A 21,919-nucleotide genomic window follows, 5' to 3' on the forward strand; every position below is an offset into this window, starting at 1 on the left:
AAACACATGCTTCCATAAACATCATACATACAGCTTTTAAAGTGGTCGTGTTCAACACATCTAAAAGACATTTTAAACTATTTTTAAAGCCCCATACACATGTGAAGAGTACCATTGTCTAAACACATTGCATAGATAAAGAAGAGAACTGTATCCAAATTCTGCAAAACTGCACCAATTTGCTCCACTGTTTTAAAAGTCTCCTCCATAATAAAAGCAATTATGATGCTTCTGTGACCTCACAGCTGTACAGTTGCTTCAGCACGTAGATGATGACAAATACCAGAAAAATAGATGCAGCTATATAAGAAAGTTCATTTGAAAAAAAAAAGTAGTAAGAAACTGTACAAGACTACTGCTGATTACCAGTGGAAAACACATTTCTGTCATTTAGCTTCTTTTTTGACTAATTTACAGTTCATATAAAAAGAAATTAAATGTCACCATTTTCTTTCTCGTGGATATCATTCGTTTTCCAGTTAGTATCCAGGATTAAAGCCGTTTATCTTTCCAGGTGATCAGCTCTCTCCTACTTACTCCTTTGTGAACCGATCATCACTCTGGACACAAAGTTGACTATGGCACTTGCTGGCTGCTCAGGATCGTGCTCTGCAAACAGGTGACAAATGTTGTCCTTGGAAGTGCCAGTTTTCCTCGCCACAAAGCCAAAGATTCTGCAGAAAGGTGGAGTAAAGTACTTAATAGCAGCAACCGTGACCAACCTCAGACTGCTTTTAGAAATACTTCTGGTTGCAATTATGGGGAAATTATTTACTTACTTAGCTGAAGGGAATCCATCTTTTTTCCACCTATGAGTGGTAATAAAAGTGGATCAGCAAAGTGACATTTGAATAAAGACTTTTAAAAAACATTTAAAGGCACAAGTCAACTGGCAGTTTAGCTTGCTTTTAGCACCCCCTCATGTCCATTATTAATTCTCTGTGGTTAAACCAAAAATGAAACTCCTCGGTGTGCGTTCGTCTTTTTAACACCTCAATCTAACAGCTGAAATGTCTCCTCAGCTTTCATTAGTGTCTACAAGAGGGGTTCATCAATAAATTAAACTGTTAAACTGTGTTTGTGATCTAAAAAAATGCAGGAAACATGCTGGAACCAGACTGCAGCGCCAGGTATGTCAGCTCCGAAAGGCGCAACAGGCCTGAAGTTGCAAATGCGGTATTCCGGCCACAGGGGGGCAGTGGGGGGTCTAAGTGGCATTTCATTATCCTTGTAAATGGTCATTTTAGCACATACTGGCTCAAGAAAAGGAGTATGCCTTTAAATAAAATTTCATAACAGAAAATGTTATGAAAGCAAATAAAATGAATACTCACTTTCTATCTTGAGGGTCCAGAGTACAATATATAACTGTATTTGCATTGTAATGCCTCCGGAAAAAAAGCCTGAAAATAAACAGTTTTATGATTTATAGATGTATCTTTATATGAGCGATGTAAATATGTGTGTGTGTGTGTTAAACTCACTTCCTCTGATTGTCCGTCAGAGTGATTCCCTGAGAAGACACTTTGAAGTGGACCACAGTGGAGTTCGGTGGAGGATCAGCGTTCAGGGTCATGGTGGTGGCTTTCTGCACGGCCTGAGCGCCTGTGAGCGACTCCATATCCACGGAGCCGAGATACCACACATTACAGGCTGAGTTGCACAAACAAAGTCAAATCACACATTAGAGAGGGAGAAAAATGACTTGTTTGCAGAGCAGAAATAGACGGATGTGTCAGGTGTTTATTTGCACACTCGTCCTCTTGTGTTTGACATAATGTCTATTCAGAGTGAGCGATTACCTGCTCCCTGTTTCAGCAGCTCAGCAGCAGAGTTTGTGACCGACTGAGCAGGGCTCTCCACTACATCTTCAAGAAGATCTTAAAAATGAGAATAATAATAAAAAACATCAACAGCAACACTAACAGGCAAAATTCAACAATCATACAGATAAACAGTTTATTAGAATGATCTTTGCTTTCTTTGTTTTTGGAAACAATCTGTGTTTGATGGTGTACCTTTGTCAGGTATGATAAGTTTGCAGGGCAGGGCCAAGGGAGTGATTGAATGCTGGCAGACCAACGCGGTTAGGCTTCCTGTTAAACAATAGTGTGTCAAAACCAAATTATAGTTTACAGTAAAGGTGCAAAACACTACCTACTCCACTCTGTACATAATTAGTGAAATTTGGAAAAGTGAGAGAAGGGATATGAAGAAAGAAAACGTCAACGTCAAGTTTGTTTTAGATTGAAAAAAATAAAAGAAATATTAATCTCCTGAGACCTGAAATTGTATCTGTTATGATTAAAAAAAAAAAAAAAGAAAACACTTCTAGTCATTACAGGTTGGTTTACTCTCGTAAACGTGAACAAAACACAAAAAATCTAATTAAAAATTTAGCAAACTTCTGAGAAAAAAGAATGTTTAAAATTAAAGTAAATATTAAGTGCATCTAACTAATAAAAAAAAGGTCTAAGTTAAAGACAGTACAATATTATAGTGCAAAAAGTCCACATATGTGGAAACAGGGCCTTAAAACAAGAACATAAAATTATTTAACTGTAAGTCCAAAATATTCTAAATGATTGTTATACCCAATATCTTTCAAGACAACCAAATTTAATCGGATCTGAGCTCATATCTCAGATATAATGAATGATGACAGCTCATGATGCAACAGCAAACCACTGGCAGACAGCACCATGCACCAATAGAGGGCAGTGTCAGTCATAAAGTTGATGTTTTGCTGTAGAGGAACCAAAGAGACGGACGGTGAGGAAAGTCTCTGCAGAGGAAAGACTCACCGAAGTAGGGCTCATTGGGACATCCCTTCAACCGCACTCCTTTCTGCGTGCACTCGATCAGGAAGTGACGCACTAATTCAGTGGACAGATCTCCTCCTGCTGAAGAAATGGTTCCAGTTTAAACATCAGCTTCTGAAATGTGTCCTTCCCAAGCTCTTCCATTAAAGACATCAAACTGCCACAGTGAGATTAACTCTCTCTGATGTGGCAATAGGACTCCCTCTGATGGCGAGGAGCTTATTTGTGGGTTTGATTTCACACTTTTAACAAACTAGACAGCTTCCGGCTCAAATTGAGGCTCCATGTTATCACCGCAGGTGCTGCTGGACCACAGACAGCAAACAAAAGGACAGGTGTGAGTGGGACTGAACACCAAGTTAGATAGTTGTAATGGAGGAGAGGGGCAGTTAAGAGAGATTCTTGCAGACATGTAACTGTGAAATGTGCTATCACCAGTGATGGGAATAGCAGCGTTAAAAATAATAGCGTCATTGACGGAATTAGTGTTTTTTAATAGTGTGTAATTAATTACTTTCTCCAGCGTTATAAAGCGTGTTACTGTAATTCTGTAGCATGCTGTCATCTGATCAGGAGGTAAAGGGGCATGAATCTGCTCTGCATTCTCTGGGTCTGCAGCTGTACCTTCCATGGTGTGACCGCCGGAGCTCACATATAACTGCTCAGACGTCAGTTCATTCATTCATTGTCACGAACTCTAAACTTCCTAGATGCTTCTCCAGTCATCCAACTGGAACCAGATATTGTTCCTGTTCTTTCCCGAAGTCCCGCTGTAACAGTGACTCTGCCACATTTCGTCTGGGTGCTCAGGTTTTACTAAATACCTCCCAGCATCAAAACTTCCATGTTTTGGTCTGATCCAAGTTTGCAAATTTAAGTCCTCAACCACATTTGTGTCAATTCTAGATTATTTTTAAGGATTTTTATTTATAGATATGCTGCCACTAGATTTAGAATAATAGAAATGCTAATAAATGTAACAGTATTACACACCGCTTACAGACTAAAACTACTGACATTATTTGTCTTTAAAGAAATAAAATGCATGAATCCATATGAAAGGTAATTTACACCCAGGGAAAAAGTGATTTTCTACATCAGTTGTGAGCAATTTAATCCACCCCTGCCCTAATGTTAGAAATGTAGAAATAATTCTATTTGCAATTATTAATTTAATTGGGGTCTTGTTTCATATCACACAATGGCATTTTAATAGATTAGAATGTTTCCTTTTTATAGATCCTCCTGTTTGGTGTCCAATTCATTTCAATTATTCATTTTCAGAATAAATAATTTAACACACATTTTATTATGTTCACGTGTTTTTGGTAACTTATGTTTTAGTATTGTAGTAATTCATTTAAAATGCAGTAAGTTCTACAAAGAAGGGATCCAAATTTACTTGCATATACAAGAAAAAAGTAACGCAATAGGCTAGTTACTTTTCCTGGTAATTAGTTACTTTTATAAGATAGCAACTCAGTCACGTTTTTGAAGACATAACTAGGAAATATAATTAAATATTTTTTAAAGTAACTTTCCCAACACTGGCCTTCACACAATTAAACATTAATATATAGCATTTATGAGAATTAAACACCCGTGCTTGCAGTAAGAAGTCCTGTGCTGACTAAAAACTGAACTTGGATGGTAGCACTAAAAAAGGCTGTTTTATCATTTCTCTGGAACCATTTTTTTTTTCAAATCTGACAAAAACATAAAAGAGTTAATGCATTTGCCATTAAAGAATTCCTTATGTGTCTTACATTCCCTGCAGTTACATCACTCAAAGCAATTCTTTGTGTCTTTAAGTGATTTTTCTTTCAGTAAATGGACAACATAAATAATTAAACTTGTTTGCAAGGAAATATTTTGAGGATTTAATGTCTTAATGTCATCTCCTTTGTTTTCAGGCTCAAACATGGCCAAATAATGTTTGGTCAGGCTCCTCTAATGACCGTTTCTACGCCTAAAACTAAATAAGCAAAACCAAAATCAAACTACAAACTAAACAAACAACATATTTTGATTTTAGGACTTAAGTATAGCTTTTACGTCAGACAGGGAGGCGGTATGTGGAACAGGGAGTTTTCCTGAAGAATCTCCTGGCATTAGAACAGACGTATCCTTTGTTTGGTGCTGAAACATTAGCTGCACATCTAAAACTATCAGACAACAGAAATCTGTTTTGTTTCATAATGGCGACGCCCGGGAGAGACATGCAGATAAAAGAGATTTTGGACACGAACAGAGAAAAACAGTCTCAGGTTCCACCATGACAGAGAGTACAGTAGCTTTAGGTGTGACTTTTACGATTCTGTGGAAGTCTAATCAGAACTGTGACATTCCAGTGAGACTTTATGGAGTCAAAGGTTGGTGATCTCTAGCGGAATTAATGCCTTGCAAGTCGTATTCTGGGGTTAAAAAAAAGCTCAGAAGTGTCTATTTCAGCACAGTGATTTCAGACAGTTTTGGAGTTTTATTTCCTCATATTTGGACATCTCGCCTTTGATTTGCTAACAGAAACGCAACTACCATTGACTCTATTTGCTTTGCAATGCTGATGTTCTATCTCTACAAATAAAACAAGGAGTTCTGCTGTGTTGTGCAGTTGCTAACGGTTAGCTTCTACTGGCTGAGACGTTCTCTGCTGTTTCCTGGACGCTGAACCAACAACAGCTTTCTCTGTCACGAGTCAAGATGGGTGAGTCCATGAATGTTGAGTGACAGTGCGATGCCGATCTGTCAGGATTTTCAAATCCTAGCGTCTATTTTCTATCACAAGCTAATGCAGGAGATAGGTGGAGATTATTTTCATGTTCAGCCTACATGAAAACTTCAGCATGACCGATAATAATCAGAAATAATGACTGAAAAAAGTTTTGTCAGTGAAGAACCACTTTAAGTGTTATATTAGCATTGATCAAGATAGTTTAAAGCAGCTGAAATGCATTAAGTGATGTTTAAGGATAACTTATTCATCTGTTTTCTCAAATGTTGCATTTCTTCAAACTCAAAAATGTTGCAACGAAACAAGATTGGCACCAATCAGAAAGGAGTTTGATTTTAAACACACCAGACTGTAAACAAACCCTGCGTAACACACCTTTTTTGCTCTGTTGGAAAACCGAGGGAGGGGGCGTGGCCACCTTCATAGCCAGACCGTACGCTCCTTTGAAGGAGTGGCTGTCCCGCACAATAAAACAGCCGGGCTCTTTGTCCTTTAACACTGAAATAGCTAAATGGAGAGAAACAAAACTGTTGACTGAGTGCAGAAAAAGTTTCATATTTTCTTTAAAAAAATAAAATAAAAAAAGGAACAATATCATGAACCCACCTTGATCTCTTGAGATGTCTGGTTTGTACCAGAACTTCGATGTGTCCTGCACAAACTTGGCAGTAACTTGCTTGTTGGCTAGCACATCTGGAAAACAAATCAACCACCAATGTGTGTTTATTTATGATAATCCAGATGTTAGACACACATGGGGCAATTTGTAATACGCCGCTTACCTGGTAGAGGTGAGGATGGTTGAGGAGTCTGAGCTGACAGGTCAGGTAAGACGTTGGGGAAAGGAATACTCAAGGAGCTCCCACTATGTGGACTGGAGAACCCACTGAGTGCAGGAGAGACTGTTCCCATTGAGTGCTCCCCATCTGATGCTCTCTTTTTCTCTGGCAGCAGTGGAGGCAGCAGCAGAGATGTCTGAGGCTGATGCTGCCCTTCCACGGAGGATAAAAGGTTCCCGTCGATGTTCGGACAGTCCGTCCTGTAGCCGTGACCCGAGTCATCCTGCTCATCAAAGTTTTGAGCGTGATTATGGCTGAGGGCATAGCAGGCCATTCGGCTTAGCTGGCTGCATCGGGGAGAGCTGTGGGCGTTAGGGGCAGGGTGGGGGTGGTGTAAGGGAGGAGAGTGGTGGCCGTAGTCCAGAGACGTGGAGTGTGGTGGCAGCTGTCGGGCAGTGGGGTAGTTGTTCAGGGAGGTGTGGCGGCTCAGGACAGGATGGTCTGGCCAGGACTGACCCACAGATGAGCTTGAGTAATAATTGGAATAAACATTTTATTAGATTTAAAATCATTCTGACCGTACGACTCCTTTTACACCTTTGATTATGAAAAATAAAAAGGTGTGCTGCTTAAAGGCACACATGGCAGCTTTGCTTGCTTTTAGCATCCCCTATATGGAACTAGGATTGGGACAATATTACATGTAACTTGTACCAAGCTTTGTAACCTGTAACATGTTTTGTAACTGTAACTTTTGTTTTGTAACATTTGGTACGTAACGTGAAACTTTCATTTTGTAACTTGCAGAAAACAATCAATGTTCAAGTTTCAAATCACAACTCTCAAAACACACATCTTGGTCTATAGTTACAAAAATAAGTCTACAAGTACAAAACATTTTGGCCCAATTCTAGCTTCCTTCCCAAAGAACCAATGGCAGGCTTTGTCTGACCAGCCAATCATGAGTCTTGGATTCCTGTCGAAGACGATTTCTGTTGGAAGCAAGCTAGAATTGGGACAACATGTTTTGTATTTGTAGACTTGAGTTTTGTAACTGTAGACTGAGATTTGTGTTTTTGAAAGTTGTAATTTGAAACTTGTTCATTGAGTTTTTTCCGCAAGTTACAAAATAAAAGTTTCATGTTATGTACCAAAGTTGCATGTTGCCAAATGAGAATTACATGCTACAAAACTTAAGTCGAGTGTTACAAAATGAAAGTTACGTGTTACAAAACATGAATTACATGCTACAAAGCAAAAGTTACAGTTACAAAACATGTTACAAGTTACAAAACGTGGTACAAGTTACATGTAATATTGTCACAATCCTAGTTTCATACCCCTAGTGTTTGTTTAGTAGAACCGTCACCTTATCGTGGTGGAGGAGTTTGAGTGCCCTAATGATCCTAGGAGCTATGTTGTCTGGGGCACTTAGTGCCCCTGGTAGGGTCTCCCATGACAAATTGGTCTTAGGTGAAGGGTGAGACAAAGAACGGTTCAAAGGATCTTTCATGGCGGTTAAAACGAAGAGTCGGAGTACCCGGCCCGGAGGGTTACCGGGGTCCCACCCTGGAGCCAGGCCTGGGGTTGGGGCCCGTGAGCGAGCGCCTGGTGGCCGGGCTTTCGCCCATGGGGCCCGGCCGGGCCCAGCCCGAACCGGATACATGGGCTCGTCCAACTGTGGACCCACCACCCGCAGGAGGAACATGAAGGGTCCGGTGCAATGCGAATCGGGTGGCAGACCAAGGCGGGAGCCTTGGCGGTCCAATCCCCGGACAAGAAAACTAGTTTTTGGGACATGGAACGTCACCTCGCTGGCGGGGAAGGAGCCGGAGCTTGTGGCAGAGGTTGAGCGGTACCGGCTAGATATAGTCGGACTCACCTCGACACATTGCATTGGCTCTGGAACCCGAGACCTGGAGAGGGGTTGGACACTCTACTTTGCTGGAGTTGCTCCGGGTGAGAGGCGGAGGGCTGGGGTTGGCTTTTTGTTAGCCCCGAGACTCTCTGCCTGTGTGTTGGGGTTTACCCCGGGGGACAAGAGGGTAGCTTCCTTGCGCCTTCGGGTCGGGGAACGGGTCCTGACTGTTGTTTGTGCTTATGGGCCAAATATCAGTTCAGAGTACCCACCCTTTTTGGAGTCCCTGGGACGAGTGCTAGATAGTGCTCCATCAGGGGACTCCATTGTCCTGCTGGGGGACTTCAATGCTCACGTGGGCAATGACAGCTTGACCTGGAGGGGTGTGATTGGGAGGAACGGCCCACCTAATCAGAACTCGAGCGGTGTTTTTTTATTGGACTTCTGTGCAAGCCGCAGTTTGGCCATAACGAACACCATGTTCGAACATAAGGATGCCCACCGGTACACTTGGTACCAGGGCAGCCTAGGTCACAGGTCGATGATAGATTTTGTAGTCGTATCATCTGACCTGCGGCCGTATGTTTTGGACACCCGAGTGAAGAGAGGGGCGGAGCTGTCAACTGATCACCACCTGGTGGTGAGTTGGATCAGATGGCAAGGGAACATGCCGCGTAGACCTGGCAGACCCAAACGCATAGTGAGGGTCTGCTGGGAACGCCTGGCAGAAGAACCTGTCAAGACGGTTTTCAACTCCCACCTCCGGCAGAGCTTTGACCACGTCCCGAGAGCAGTGGGGGACATTGAGTCCGAGTGGGCCTTGTTCCACTCTGCGATTGTCGAGGCGGCTGTTGCTAGCTGTGGTCGTAAGGTGGCCGGTGCCAGTCGTGGTGGCAACCCCCGTACCCGCTGGTGGACACCAGAGGTTCGGGGAGCCGTCAGGCTGAAGAAGGAGGCCTACAGGGCGTGGCTGGTCTGTGGGTCTCCGGAGGCAGCAGACAGGTACCGGATAGCCAAGCGGGGTGCAGCAGTGGCAGTTGCCGAGGCAAAATCTCGGGCGTGGGAGGAGTTTGGTGAGGCCATGGAGAAAGACTATCGATCGGCTCCAAAGAGGTTCTGGCAAACTGTCCGGCGCCTCAGGAGAGGAAGGCAGCAACTCGCTCACACTGTTTACAGTGGGGATGGGGCGCTGCTGACGTCAACTGAGGCTATAGTCGGACGGTGAAAGGAATACTTTGAGGAGCTCCTCAATCCCACCAATGCGCATTCCGAGGAGGAACCAGAGCTGGGAGGCCTGGGGATGGACTGTCCGATCTCGGGGGCAGAAGTTGCTGAGGTAGTCAAACAACTACACAGCGGCGGAGCCCCGGGGGCGGATGAGGTTCGTCCTGGGTATCTTAAGGCTATGGATGTTGTAGGGCTGTCATGGTTGACACGTCTCTACAACATTGCGTGGTCATCGGGGGCAGTTCCTAGGGAGTGGCAGACCGGGGTGGTGGTCCCCATCTTTAAGAAGGGTGACCTGAGGGTGTGTTCCAACTATAGGGGGATCACACTCCTCAGCCTCCCTGGAAAGGTCTACTCCAAGGTACTGGAGAGGAGGGTCCGATCGATAGTTGAATCTCAGATAGAGGAGGAGCAATGTGGTTTTCGTCCTGGCCGTGGAACTGTGGACCAGCTCTATACCCTTGCAAGGGTGATGGAGGGGGCATGGGAGTTTGCCCAACCAATCCACATGTGCTTTGTGGATTTGGAGAAGGCCTATGACCGTGTCCCCAGGGGCACCCTGTGGGGGACGCTCCAGGAGTATGGGGTGGGTGGCTTTCTGTTAAGGGCCATTCAGTCCCTTTACCAGAGGAGCGTGAGTTTGGTCCGCATAGCCGGTAGTAAGTCGGACCTGTTCCCAGTGAGGGTTGGACTCTGCCAGGGCTGCCCTTTGTCACCGGTTCTGTTCATCACTTTTATGGACAGAATTTCTAGATGCAGCCGTGGTGTGGAGTGTGTCGAGTTTGGTGGCAGGAGAATCTCGTCTCTGCTTTTTGCGGATGATGTGGTCCTCCTAGCTTCATCCAGCTCTGACCTTCAGCTCTTGCTGGGTAGGTTCGCGGCCGAATGTGAAGCGGCTGGGATGAGGATCAGCACCTCCAAATCTGAGACCATGGTTCTCGACCGGAAAAGGGTGGCTTGCCAACTCCGGGTCGGGGGAGAGGTCCTACCTCAAGTGGAGGAGTTTAAGTATCTCGGGGTCTTGTTCACGAGTGAGGGTAGGAGGGATCGGGAGATCGACAGGCGGATTGGTTCGGCGTCTGCAGTGATGCGGACGCTGAGCCGATCTGTCGTGGGGAAGAGGGAGCTGAGCCAGAAAGCCAGGCTCTCGATTTACCGGTCGATCTACGTCCCAATCCTCACCTATGGTCATGAGCTTTGGGTAATGACCGAAAGAACGAGATCGCGGATACAAGCGGCCGAAATGAGTTTCCTCCGTAGGGTGGCCGGGCTCAGCCTTAGAGATAGGGTGAGGAGCTCGGACATTCAGGAGGGACTCGGAGTAGAACCGCTGCTCCTCCAGATCGAAAGGAGCCAGTTGAGGTGGTTTGGGCATCTGGTCAGGATGTCTCCTGGACGCCTCCCCGGGGAGGTGTTTCGGGCATGTCCTGCCGGCAGAAGGCCCCCGGGTTGACCCAGGTCACGTTGGAGAGGTTACATCTCCAATCTGGTCCGGGAACGCCTTGGGGTCCTGCCGGAGGAGCTGGTGGACAAGGCCGGGGAGAGGACGGCCTGGAGCTCCCTAGTTGGGATGCTGCCCCCGCGACCCGGACCCGGATAAGCGGAGGAAGACGACGACGACGACGACGACAAAAGCAAAACGTGTCTCCTCCTTGTGAAGTTGTCCTTTTAACACCTTAATCTAAAGCTGAAATGTCTCCTTGGCCTTCACCTTCAGGAGTGGTTCATCACTAAGTCAAACAAATCAGCTGTGTTAATGATCTAAAACATGCAGGAAACGTGCTGAAATCAGACTGCAGCGCCAGATATATCAGCTCCATTTTTTTCTAAGTTCCACAGACCGGACCAGCACTCTGAAGTTGCAAGTACGGTATTCTGGCCAGAAAGGGCGGTAGGGAGTGGCATTTCATTAACTTTGCAAAGGATAATTTTAGCACATACTAGCTCAAGAAAAGGATTTCTAAATATGAACATTTCCAAAGTATGCCTTTAAAAGCAAGTCTCTACCTGTCTGTGTGCTGATGGGTTCCAACTAAGGAGGCAGAGTGTGTAGAAGTTAGCGCCCTGTGGCATGTGATGGAGGCATCTGGCAGCGTCTCCACTGCAACATGACTGATGTCAGAAAATCCCTGGGGTTCTGCAAGGGTGCCAAGAAAATGTAAAACAAAAGCTCAAAAAGGATTTTGAAATGCAAAGGCTGAAAATACTGAGCATCACTGTTGGTGGTAAAAAGAAAATATTGATTGAAGAACGTTACGGGAAAAAATGCAAATAATAAACTTAAAATAAAATAAATGTAGCACTTTTAAGTCTACACCAAGAAAAAAAAGTGATTTTAATTTGTTTGGCTTTAAAAAAAATTTAATAATCAAGTTCAGTTAAGATGTTTAATCTTTTATTCAAATGCTTTTATGTCAAATTAGTTATTTTTCTGTGAAGTTCAGTGCATGCTTTGATTATTTATAGAAACTAAAATATGACCACGACAAAAAATAATTTATAAAAAAATTATATAAATTAAAATAAAAGAGTGAACATTTATGTAACAAGCAGGACTCCTTAACCAAGAAATGTGGTAAGGGAAACAAATGGAAAAAAAACTTTAAATGACTTATTTTCCTGTAAAAGTTGAAATGAAATGAAAACCTTCCACCAATCATCAAATTTAGGTATTAAGTCTATATATCCATATATAGAGTAAATCACAGATTGACCCTGCCACAACCCATGGAGTCAACAAGCCAGACTGTAGCTAGAAATTAAAAACCTCCTGCCATAATTACCCAAAATCTTTACTTAAATAAACCATAGTGTAGAGTTGCTGACATCTACTGAAATGCTGACGCTGGGTCTGTACAGTTGGGCTGTTTTTTTTTTTTTACCTTACTTTTATAGAAACCTGAGGTACAAAGCTGAAAGACACTTTTATGGAAGAAAAATACTTTTTTTTAATTTTTTTTTTTTTACTTTTCATGCCATGCTTTCTAACTCTGTCACCATGGAGACGCAGTGGAAAGGAATGCACGGACCCATGCCTGCATGTCTGAGGCACAGCAGGAGCACAGATCTGCACCCGGAGCCCCACATCCTTTAGATTTACTGTAGATCTCCATGGAAACAGGCTGACAAGAGGTAATAAAGGCATAAAATAAAAGTAGAAGGCTAAGAGCTTAGTGGGATTGTGTTCGGCACAGGAAGGAATAACAGGCACCAGGAAGACTTGAGTTCTCTAAAACAGAAGAGACTAAAAACAAAGTATAAATTTGTAGATGATGGTCATCCTGTGGGATTTTGGAGCAGACATTGCAAACAGGGTGTTCTAATCTGCAAAGAAATACCATGAAAAATGAAAAAGAAGAAAATATCATCTTAATTTAAAGAATAATGAAGTTCTCTAGAAAACTATTCAAGCATTCCTCAAAGGGCAGAGAGCGGTTAGGAGTTTCCCTGTTTTACCACAAGAGGCGGCACAGTTTTTAGCCTCAGTCTAAAAAAATGCAGAAATGTATGTTTAAATGTATTTATGCCTAAGGGTTCACCAAAAGAAAAAAAGATAATGTAGAGAAAGTGCGCAAGATGACTTCTGAACCTACCATGATTTGTTCTGTAGCCTCCGTAAGATGAAGCTTGCATGTGATCGGTCAGTTCAGACATACTTTTCACTTAAAACACATTTAAAAGAGAAACATCAGACAAAACATTAACATATTTCGGTAACGCTTCCTTTTACGGTCCCCTAATTACGAAGTACTTACATGGTAATTACATACCAATGCCTCAATTTCCTCTCCACTGTCGCTTTATGCTTGCTTAGTATGAGCATTGCTGATGCAATTTGCTGGGTTCCTTATATAGGAAACATTATTTCTGATTGGCTTAATGAACTGACCTGAATTGGAATGTTTATCATGTGAAGTGCCTTGAGACGACTCTTGTCGTGATTTGGCGCTATATAAATAAAATTGAATTGAATTGAACATTGTAAGTTAGAGTGTATTATTGTTTCTGAGTTCTTTAACAGTTATTACCATGTAACTCAGATTTAATTCTAGTTTTAGTTTTTTAATCATTACCAGCTTTACACAATAATTACACCTTATTACAATTATACATTTTAATTGCACAATACTACACTTTAACTTACTGTGTAATTACCATGTTATTACCATGTAAGTACTTAGTAACTAGGGGACTATAAAAGGAAGCGTTACCCATATTTCATAATATGGAGCTCATGCAACACTTACCATAAGGTGTTGGTGGCGAGAGGGGAAACGCAGGAGTGGGAGGAGTCATGTCACTGCCTCCCTCAACTCCACTGTCCATCATGTCTGACCCGTGGCTTCTATAACTGGCACTGGCACTCCTGTACAGAACAGCATGCTGCAGCAAGTGACACACAGGGATGTCATGTCCCAGTAGAACAACACAGAAAATGTGTAGAGGTGATTTTTCTGCAATAATTTGACAAATACTACCTGTAACTGAGGGGGGACACCAGGGGAGTATGTCCTCTGGCTTCTGTACTCCTCTGTGTCCCCCCATCCTGATTTACAGAAGACTGGGTGGTCCAGTACATGGTTGCTCTGGCAGCTCTGACTCCGTGTGATGCCGGCTCGCCCGTCGTGGCGCTGCGCAGCTGCACACACACACACAAGGCAGACAACAGCAACGAGTTCAGCAATTTGTATATTTTATTGAACTTCAGTATCAAAGTGTACTCTGGTTTAACTTTTTTGTTTTATTTTTCAGGTCCAACTCACTCAGAAAACACAAAAAAGAAGAAAATGCAAAATTATGGGAACAGAATCCTTGATTGAACATAGCCCGCCGTGGTATAGCTAATAGTTTACCTCAGGCAAAAGTCAGCTGAGGGGTGTTAAAGGTCAGAAGGGTTGGGCTGATGGAGGAAGTGGAGCTTGTGTGTGTTTTACTGAGCGCAGCCAATCATTAGGAGGAGGGTGCTAATTTGATTCTCTCATCAATGAGATCTGACCTCTTAGCACTAAAGTAAGCCAAAGCGAGGGATTGTTATTCCTGATGACATTAACATTGATGTATGGATACTTAGTGCTCAAAATCCTTAATAAATATGACAATATTCTATATATTTCTTAACATTTATTTTTATAAAGTGGATCTTTACTTAGAGCTACAATCTTGAGTATTTTTTCATCCCACAGCACAATCTAGTGGCTGACAAATGTATCACACCTTAAGCCTTTCTTATCACTTCTGTATTTATGTGCGACTGTGGTAGAGAGGGTTAAGTGTCCATCTCGTGATCGGAAGGTTGCAGGTCCAAGCCCCGCTCAGTCTGTCGCTGCCGTTGTGTCATTGGGCAAGACGCTGACCTAACCCATATTGCCTGCTGGTGGTGGTTGGAGGGACTGGTGGCACCTGTGCACAGCAGCCTTGCCTCAGTCAGTGCACCACAAAGCGGCTGTGGCTACATTGTAGCCCATCACCACCAGAATGTGAATGTGTGTGGGTGAATGATTGTGTTGTAAAGGGCCTTGGGGGGCTCTAAGTCTCTAGAAAGCGCTATGTCAAACGCAGGCCATTTAGGGCTGAAAGCAACACCTCTCGTTCGTGAAAGTGCATCTCTAGCCGGCAAACGGAGCTAAAGCACATTGTTCTACACGTATTTGTTCACGAGAAAGTGTACAAACTCTGCCTCTGTCTAGGTGCGTCCTCAAACGCTCGTGCACGCTCTGTGATTGACAGCTGTACATAAGTGGATGTCCAACGTTGTGGGCTAACACTGAATGGCAGTCATTTTAAACTGAATGGGGCTCAACAGGGCGGGAAAAGGCCTAGCAAAAAAATAAATAAATAAAAGACGTATTGCCTACATTAACTTTCTATTATAACCAAAGCAAAGAAGAAGTGGGTCTGTTGGGAGTAAAATCCACAATTAACACCTTGGCTCGACTGTGTGTTGCTTTTTTCCCAGGAGTTATTTTGAATAGCTGAGCAACCAAATTGTCCCACTAAAAGTATTTTCCTGGAGCTAGGTACAAAAAAAAAAAACCAAAGCTAGAATTAGTGGTAGCTGCTTCGTGTTAATTAAAGCTTTATTATCATATTTGGTGTGCCATCATTTACTGCTGCTGTGAGTTTGGCATAAACTGTACACACACACACACACACACACACACACACACACACAAACACACAGAGTATCTCTCAGCAGGTTGGGTGACAGTTAAAACAACTTAAAGTATTGTAGGAGGATCTTGGGGCAATTTTCCAGAGCCAGTGGTCCAACAGCTTCAGTGCAAAGTTCTTGCTTGACATGGACTATCATACTGACAGCAGCTGAAGGTCTTTTAGGAAAAAATAAAGTTTTACAATTCTAAACTCTTCTACTAGTTTCTTCTTCAAAAGGGCACCACATCATGTTTTACATAAACTCCAAATATTTTGTTTAACTGAGACCCATTTGAAATAAGGTTGAACTATGCAGACCGCATTTTCCCCTTTCGAAATTTTTAACCAGAGTTAATTTAGGTAAGAAATAAAAAAATAAAAAAACATGCTCCGTGGTGTATTCTATCTTTGGCTACATTTAGTAGACAGGGTTGGGTTAAATAACTAAGAATCTCAAGCACCTGACTGGGGTAAAACATCTTATTGTATGATTTTTAGGATTTGTATTTGTTTTTCTCATTAGAAACTCAAGTAACTCCAATTTCTGTATTTTGCACTCTGGGAAATGTTTAATTTTGTCAAGTAAAAATCAAATCTTTCCTTCATTACTAATGAAGTGAACAATACAACTGCTAATGAGACTTTGTAGCTAATAGAAAAGCAAAGACACACAGTAGGTCAGAAATAATGTGACCCTGGAAACCTATCAGCCTATAAACGCTTTAAAGGAGTGCTTGACTCATTTAATCAATTCATTTGCGGTGGTTTCTAGTAGGAATCAAAGTCATTTTCAGGGGGAAAAAGTATATACCGGTGGTGCACCATTTCTCTGACCTAAAAGTTGTTGCCCACATCACAGCTGATCTTCGAGTCTTATTTCCTGACATTTGGACATCTCGCTCTGGATTGGCTAACAGCAATGCGACTCTACCGCTGACTTGCAATGTTGATGTTTTATCTCTACAAATACCACAAGCCTTGTGGAGCTTCTGCTGTGTGGTGTTGTTGCTAATGTGGTTAGCTCAAACTAGCCGAGACATTCTCTGCTGATTACCGGACGTTAAATCAATTGCGAGTCGTGAGTCAAGATGGGTCAGTTCATGAATGTTAGTGTGACATAGATCTGTCAGAATTTTCAAATCCTAGAGTTTCATTATCTATTTTCTATCAGAAGCTAATGCATGAGATAGGTGTAGGAGACTACTTTCATGTTCAGCCTGCATGAAAAACTCAATGCATGTGCAGCTTAAAGGGGAAATCTAACTAGAAATATCACAAACTGGCATTGGATCTGTGCAGCCAGTTATAGTAAGGACTCTGCTGCAAACATCATTTGCACCGATCTATAAAATATCTGTGAACTGACAGGGAAAGAAAACAAATACTTCAACCAGAGCTAGTTTATCCTGCAAGATAATTACCACCTTCACTAAATGAAAAACAAAAGCTAGACTGCTTTTTGTTGTCGTCGTCTTCCCCCTTAACATGAATGAAGTCAGCTTCTAATTTAATCTCATATTAAAGTGTAACAAAAAAAACATCAAAAAACCCAATTGATTCCTATTACCTAGTTAAAGAAGCTCCTGTGTTGATATGCGTAGACAGGTAAGTATTGGAATCAAAAGGAAAAAATGGTGCCTGCGGGCTCACTTGTTCCCTGCGTGGAAATTCCTTAGGCCTTTGCATCCCCTCCTCCCCCACCCCCACCCCCCACCCCCACCTCATCTCCTCTGCAAACACACGCTCGATTTGTGTAGCTGTGTTTTGTTAGTCAACTTTGGTTTTTAGTTCAGCTGCATTTTGTGAGACTTCCTCACATGTAGGATGAAAAGTTTCAAACTAGTTAAAATGTTTAAAACGTATCAAAATGTTCATCTTTGTGGTTGGTAGCAGATAAATTTAGTTCATAGATGCAAGCGGGATCGTGTTGCGTAAGTTCTTAGGTCTCAATAAATCTAAAATCAAAAAACAAAATGAAGATATAAAAGCAAAAGGTGTAGTGCCTGAATAAAACTAGAAATGCGTGTACTGAAAAAGTGCATGACGATTGTAAATTATACATAAAGCATAATCAATAACTAACTGTTTTCATTCTAGGTTGGATTACTCGAATAACGAGAGCCTGTCAATGCTCACAAAGCTTGAAGAGAAGCTTCTCCTCTACCTCACTGATCCTGCGCTCAGATAGCTACGTGTGCAAGTCTAGACAGCACCCTTCCCTTAGAAGCACACTGAAAACATCTGAAACCCTGGCAAGAACCCTGCTATTTCTGCCACTAAAGCATGCAGGAGAGGAGGGAGCGAAGGTGCGCTCTGTTAGATCACCTCCACACTGCATGAGAAACAAAAGCAAGGCTGTTGGGGAACTATTCAATAATTAGTAATAAGAATATTTTATTTGTCTTCTGTTTTTTTCTGTTTCCACGACCACACCCCACTCAGGTGGTACGACCATCTTACCTGTCTGTTGTGCGTTTTTTGGGGCTGCCAATTTACTATCGTTGTATCTGAGATCGATGTCGTTCGAGCATTTGCTGACCGATCCGTTGACCTGCGCCTCGCCGTTCCTCTTAACGGAGCTCGACACTGGCACAAAGGTGGGATCCAGGTCCATGATCAGCTGATTGAGCTGATCGATGGAGTTATCGATGTCGATTGTGAGCGATTTAAACTCTTCGTCTTGTTTCTTATTGTTGCTGTTGTTTGTCATGACTGGCTCTCTGTAAGAGGAGGCGGTTTTAACAGGATCAGGTGGAGCGGCCCTGATGGGGTCTTGTGGTTCAGCGGGAGGTTGGCCATCTTTGGGCGAACTCCTCCCGGGTTTGTTTCCGGGATATCTTTCTGATTCATTCCCATCCTCGGGCATGTAGATAAACTGCTGGGCCACGACCATCTGCTGCTGACGAACCCACGACTGAGTAGAGTAGCTTCCCTGTCTGTACACATGCTGCTTGGGTGCTGGAGCACAGCTGGGGTTAGAACTGGCCACAGAGTTGCTTCTGGAGCTCAGAAAGGCTTTTCTAGCCTCTGCATAGGATCGCTCGTACTCTTCTGTAGGAGCAGGGTGATGCAGGTGGTGCTGGTTTTGAGCCTCTTCGCTTCCAGGACATCCAAATCCATCTGACAAGAGGGAGTTTTGACTGCTCTTGTGGCATGAAGATGACAAAGTCCCTAGACTGTCCACACTGTGCAGATCATGCCCTGTGATGACTTCATCATCAAGGATGTCCGTTTCCCTCTCTCGTGGCCGGGCATCTCCATTAAAGTGTACTTGTGCTGGGACAATCTGCTGCATGCCCACCTTAGCGCCTTGGTCATCCATTTCCTCTAGTGATGGATCTTCAAGTCCAAAACCACTGAGGAGTCGTTTGAGTTGGACCTTCTCTTGCGGGCTGGGTCCCTGGTTAGCCCTGAGGATATTGGTGGAGGTGACAACTGTGGGTTTATCTGCCCACAGGGAGGTGCTGGACAGGCCTGAGTCGCTGCTGACGGAGAGGGCGTGGTCACTGTGATCAGGACTCGAGGTGGTGGAGGTCGTGCGGGTCCCTCGTCCCAGAGTGGCCTCTCCTCCTCCTCCAATGGGGCTTCTCTTGCAAGCGGCTTTGTCCTGGGTTAGGCCTTGAGAGTGGGGTGCTGCAAAATAGAAGAAATGCAGCCCTTCATACGGTCATCCAGTATGGACACACGCAGAAACACACACACACAAAAATGGAAGACTCACAAAGACAAGGACGGGACTCGGGTTCGCACGCACAGTCATGACTTTCAGCAAAACAGTCTAAAATTGACAGGGACACTTGACATCACGCCATAACTCATTACAACCACATACCAGACAAACAGAACAAATCATCAGAACATTACAACAAAAACAGACAGAAACATTAATTATGTTATTGAATGGAGACAAATCACCTAAATTAGAATCGGCACAAAAATTCCATCCTATAAGGTCAACTGTAGAAGTTTCTAGTAATGGTGTGGAAAGTGGAATGTTATCTCTTTGTGCACGTTCTAGACTAGATGTTGAATCTTCTGCCTGCTGCTACAAGATTCTGTCTACAATGGTTTCTTTTGACCCCTGCATTCCTCACACTGCTGAGATCAAGCCACTCTACTTACTCTCGCTTGCCCCTTGACCCCAGGACATATGTCCAAATAAACTCCTTAATCCACAGAAGAAAAGGGGAAAAAATCTCAAGAGTCAAGAATCATCTGGCCTCACCTTGTAGATGTCTGTAAAATGACAGATAGAGATAAATGGGAGGTATGGAGTAGAAACAGATATACGGCCACCCTCCATTTGCCTTAACAAAAAAGGAGCTGGAACTTGACTCCTGTGCTTTTCTGCCTCAACATACTACCTTAAGAGCTTGCCTTTCAGTAAAACCATGACTAGAGGATCCAAATACCAGACACGCATGATAAAAGCTCTCCCTCTCTCTCCCTCCTCTTTTGCAAAAGCTCCCATTTTGCATGCCATGCCCCCCCACCACCACCACCACCTCTACTCACACAAACATGCATCATGTCCCGAGCAGCTTCGGTTCAGAGCTAAATGCAGGTCAGTCCCATCGGGATTTTTTTTTCTACAAATACTCCTCAGGATTTAGCCAAGTGGAAACCAGCTTTTTAACCTCTTCACCTGCATTCCTGATGTTTTTTCTCTGCCACCCCTGACATCTGTAACCCCCTAAACTCGTCATCACCCCTACAACTCTTCACGACCACCCATTTAGGTTCAACAGAATGTCCTACCTTGTCTGTCCCTGCCAGGTTTGCACACGAGACAGTCTCCAGAAAACGTACACTCACAAAGGAGGAGAGACAACGCAGACACATGAGAGCGAGCATGGCTTTTGACCAGCAGGTAATGGTCAGGGCCAAGACAAGAGAGTTTGAATAAGTTGGCTCATTTTCTTTCTCTACTGAGAAGGTGAGAGTGTTTGCACTCTACACAAGGAAGGCAGTGTGGTGGTGGTGGGGGGTGGGGGTAAGGGGGGCTTGAGAACTCCAAATAAGGGCAGAGGAATGTAAACAAGTGAGGCGGGGCAATGTGGCAGAGGCGGGCTAGAGGGAACCAGTAACCGACCTCTTGCCCCAGTGTAAAGGGACTACCCCACTGGGGAGTGTGTGTGTGTGTGTGTGTGTGTGTGTGTGTGTGTGTGTGTGTGTGTGTGTGTGTGTGTGTGTGTGTGTGTGTGTGTGTGTGTGTGTGTGTGTGTGTGTGTGTGTGTGTGTGTGTGTGTGTGTGTGTGTGTGTGTGTGTGTTGGGGGTAGAATGAAAGTGAGAGAGGGAAGGACGATGAAAACAACATTCCTGGAGCTCAAGACATATCTACTCTGTAAAAAGACACTTTGTAATTAAAGCAAAGATTAACTTCTGCCCGGAGCCTTGAGCGATTTCCATGAAAAATGGCTGCCAAGTTGATTTTCTCCTCAAGTTGTGTGTCAAGAAATAACACGCTTTCCATATTCACTCACAGACTACATAGAAACAGATGTTCTTTAAATGCTTTCAAAGGCACCCGGGAATGTTTTCAGTAACTACCTAGGCTACACCAGCAAGTCAAAGATGGCTTACCAAGTATGCGAACTTGAAAGAAACCATCTCTATCTATGTTGCCTGTTGTGATACACTTGGTTCTTGAATAAAAAAAGAAAGAAAAGAAAAATCCACCAAATATAGTGCAGAAAAACAGAAAAACCACAGCTGTTCCCTAAGCATCAGGAGCGCTGGTTGTGTAAGGCTGTGCAATTACCCAACCCTTTCCGTTCTGTGTCATTCTCTACCATTCCACAGCATCCAAACACAAACAAACATTGCAAGGATGATTATCTTGATCTTCAATTTCAATTAAACGCACCTTTGGTGTAGTTTAGAAATCTAGACCCACCATAGCACTAGCAAAAGATTTTGCTCTGCAGGTCGGTCTAGACACGCTCCATTGCAGCCCCAGCAGGTCTTACATTGGACTGAACAGTGTTTTGTCTCGCCAATCACAGCGGGTTTAACACTGGAGCTACAATGGAGAAAAACTGCAAAGATGGCATCGGCTCAGGAATGGTGCTTGTTTGAAATGGTTTTGGCATCAACTTTGGATGATTTAGACAAGTTTTTCTTTAAGACATGAGCAGATAGGGGAACTTAAGTCCTTTATATCGAAAAGGATGCATTTGCTTCTTGTTCAATGGTGTATGGTGGACTGTCCCGTTGACTGACATCTGTAGTGGTGAATATATCACGTTGTTTATTGCTCTGATTGGTCCTAATGTTGTCCAAATGTGTGTGGAGACAGTTGGAAAAACAACCGTAGATTCCACTCCACGACTAAGTGGTTTTAATGGC

The 21,919-nt window shown here is 43.4% G+C and overlaps 1 protein-coding gene across 3 annotated transcripts in view; it reads right to left on the minus strand.

The window, feature by feature from the left end:
- Window positions 1-374: 374 nt before the first annotated feature.
- The window catches only part of LOC107383918 (tensin-3), a 40,910-nt gene continuing 19,365 nt past the window's right edge, over window positions 375-21,919 (minus strand). The window contains exons 13-27 of one of the 3 annotated variants that reach the window (XM_054740735.2): window positions 18,031-19,203; window positions 13,896-14,056; window positions 13,665-13,800; window positions 13,011-13,079; window positions 11,425-11,554; window positions 6,336-6,859; window positions 6,160-6,246; window positions 5,929-6,060; window positions 2,805-2,900; window positions 2,019-2,096; window positions 1,803-1,880; window positions 1,485-1,653; window positions 1,335-1,403; window positions 780-809; window positions 375-674 (exon numbers count right to left, since the gene is read on the minus strand). In XM_054740735.2, coding sequence (XP_054596710.2) covers window positions 530-674; window positions 780-809; window positions 1,335-1,403; window positions 1,485-1,653; window positions 1,803-1,880; window positions 2,019-2,096; window positions 2,805-2,900; window positions 5,929-6,060; window positions 6,160-6,246; window positions 6,336-6,859; window positions 11,425-11,554; window positions 13,011-13,079; window positions 13,665-13,800; window positions 13,896-14,056; window positions 18,031-19,203 — 3,077 coding nt within the window. In that variant the 3' untranslated portion in view covers window positions 375-529. Of the gene's footprint in view, window positions 675-779; window positions 810-1,334; window positions 1,404-1,484; window positions 1,654-1,802; window positions 1,881-2,018; window positions 2,097-2,804; window positions 2,904-5,928; window positions 6,061-6,159; window positions 6,247-6,335; window positions 6,860-11,424; window positions 11,555-13,010; window positions 13,080-13,664; window positions 13,801-13,895; window positions 14,057-18,030; window positions 19,204-21,919 lie in introns of all 3 variants that reach the window. The other 2 variants (XM_054740715.2, XM_054740744.2) reach the window with 2 other exon arrangements.

The sequence above is a fragment of the Nothobranchius furzeri genome, chromosome 11 (genome assembly GCF_043380555.1).
Source record: "Nothobranchius furzeri strain GRZ-AD chromosome 11, NfurGRZ-RIMD1, whole genome shotgun sequence".
Lineage (NCBI taxonomy): Eukaryota > Metazoa > Chordata > Actinopteri > Cyprinodontiformes > Nothobranchiidae > Nothobranchius > Nothobranchius furzeri.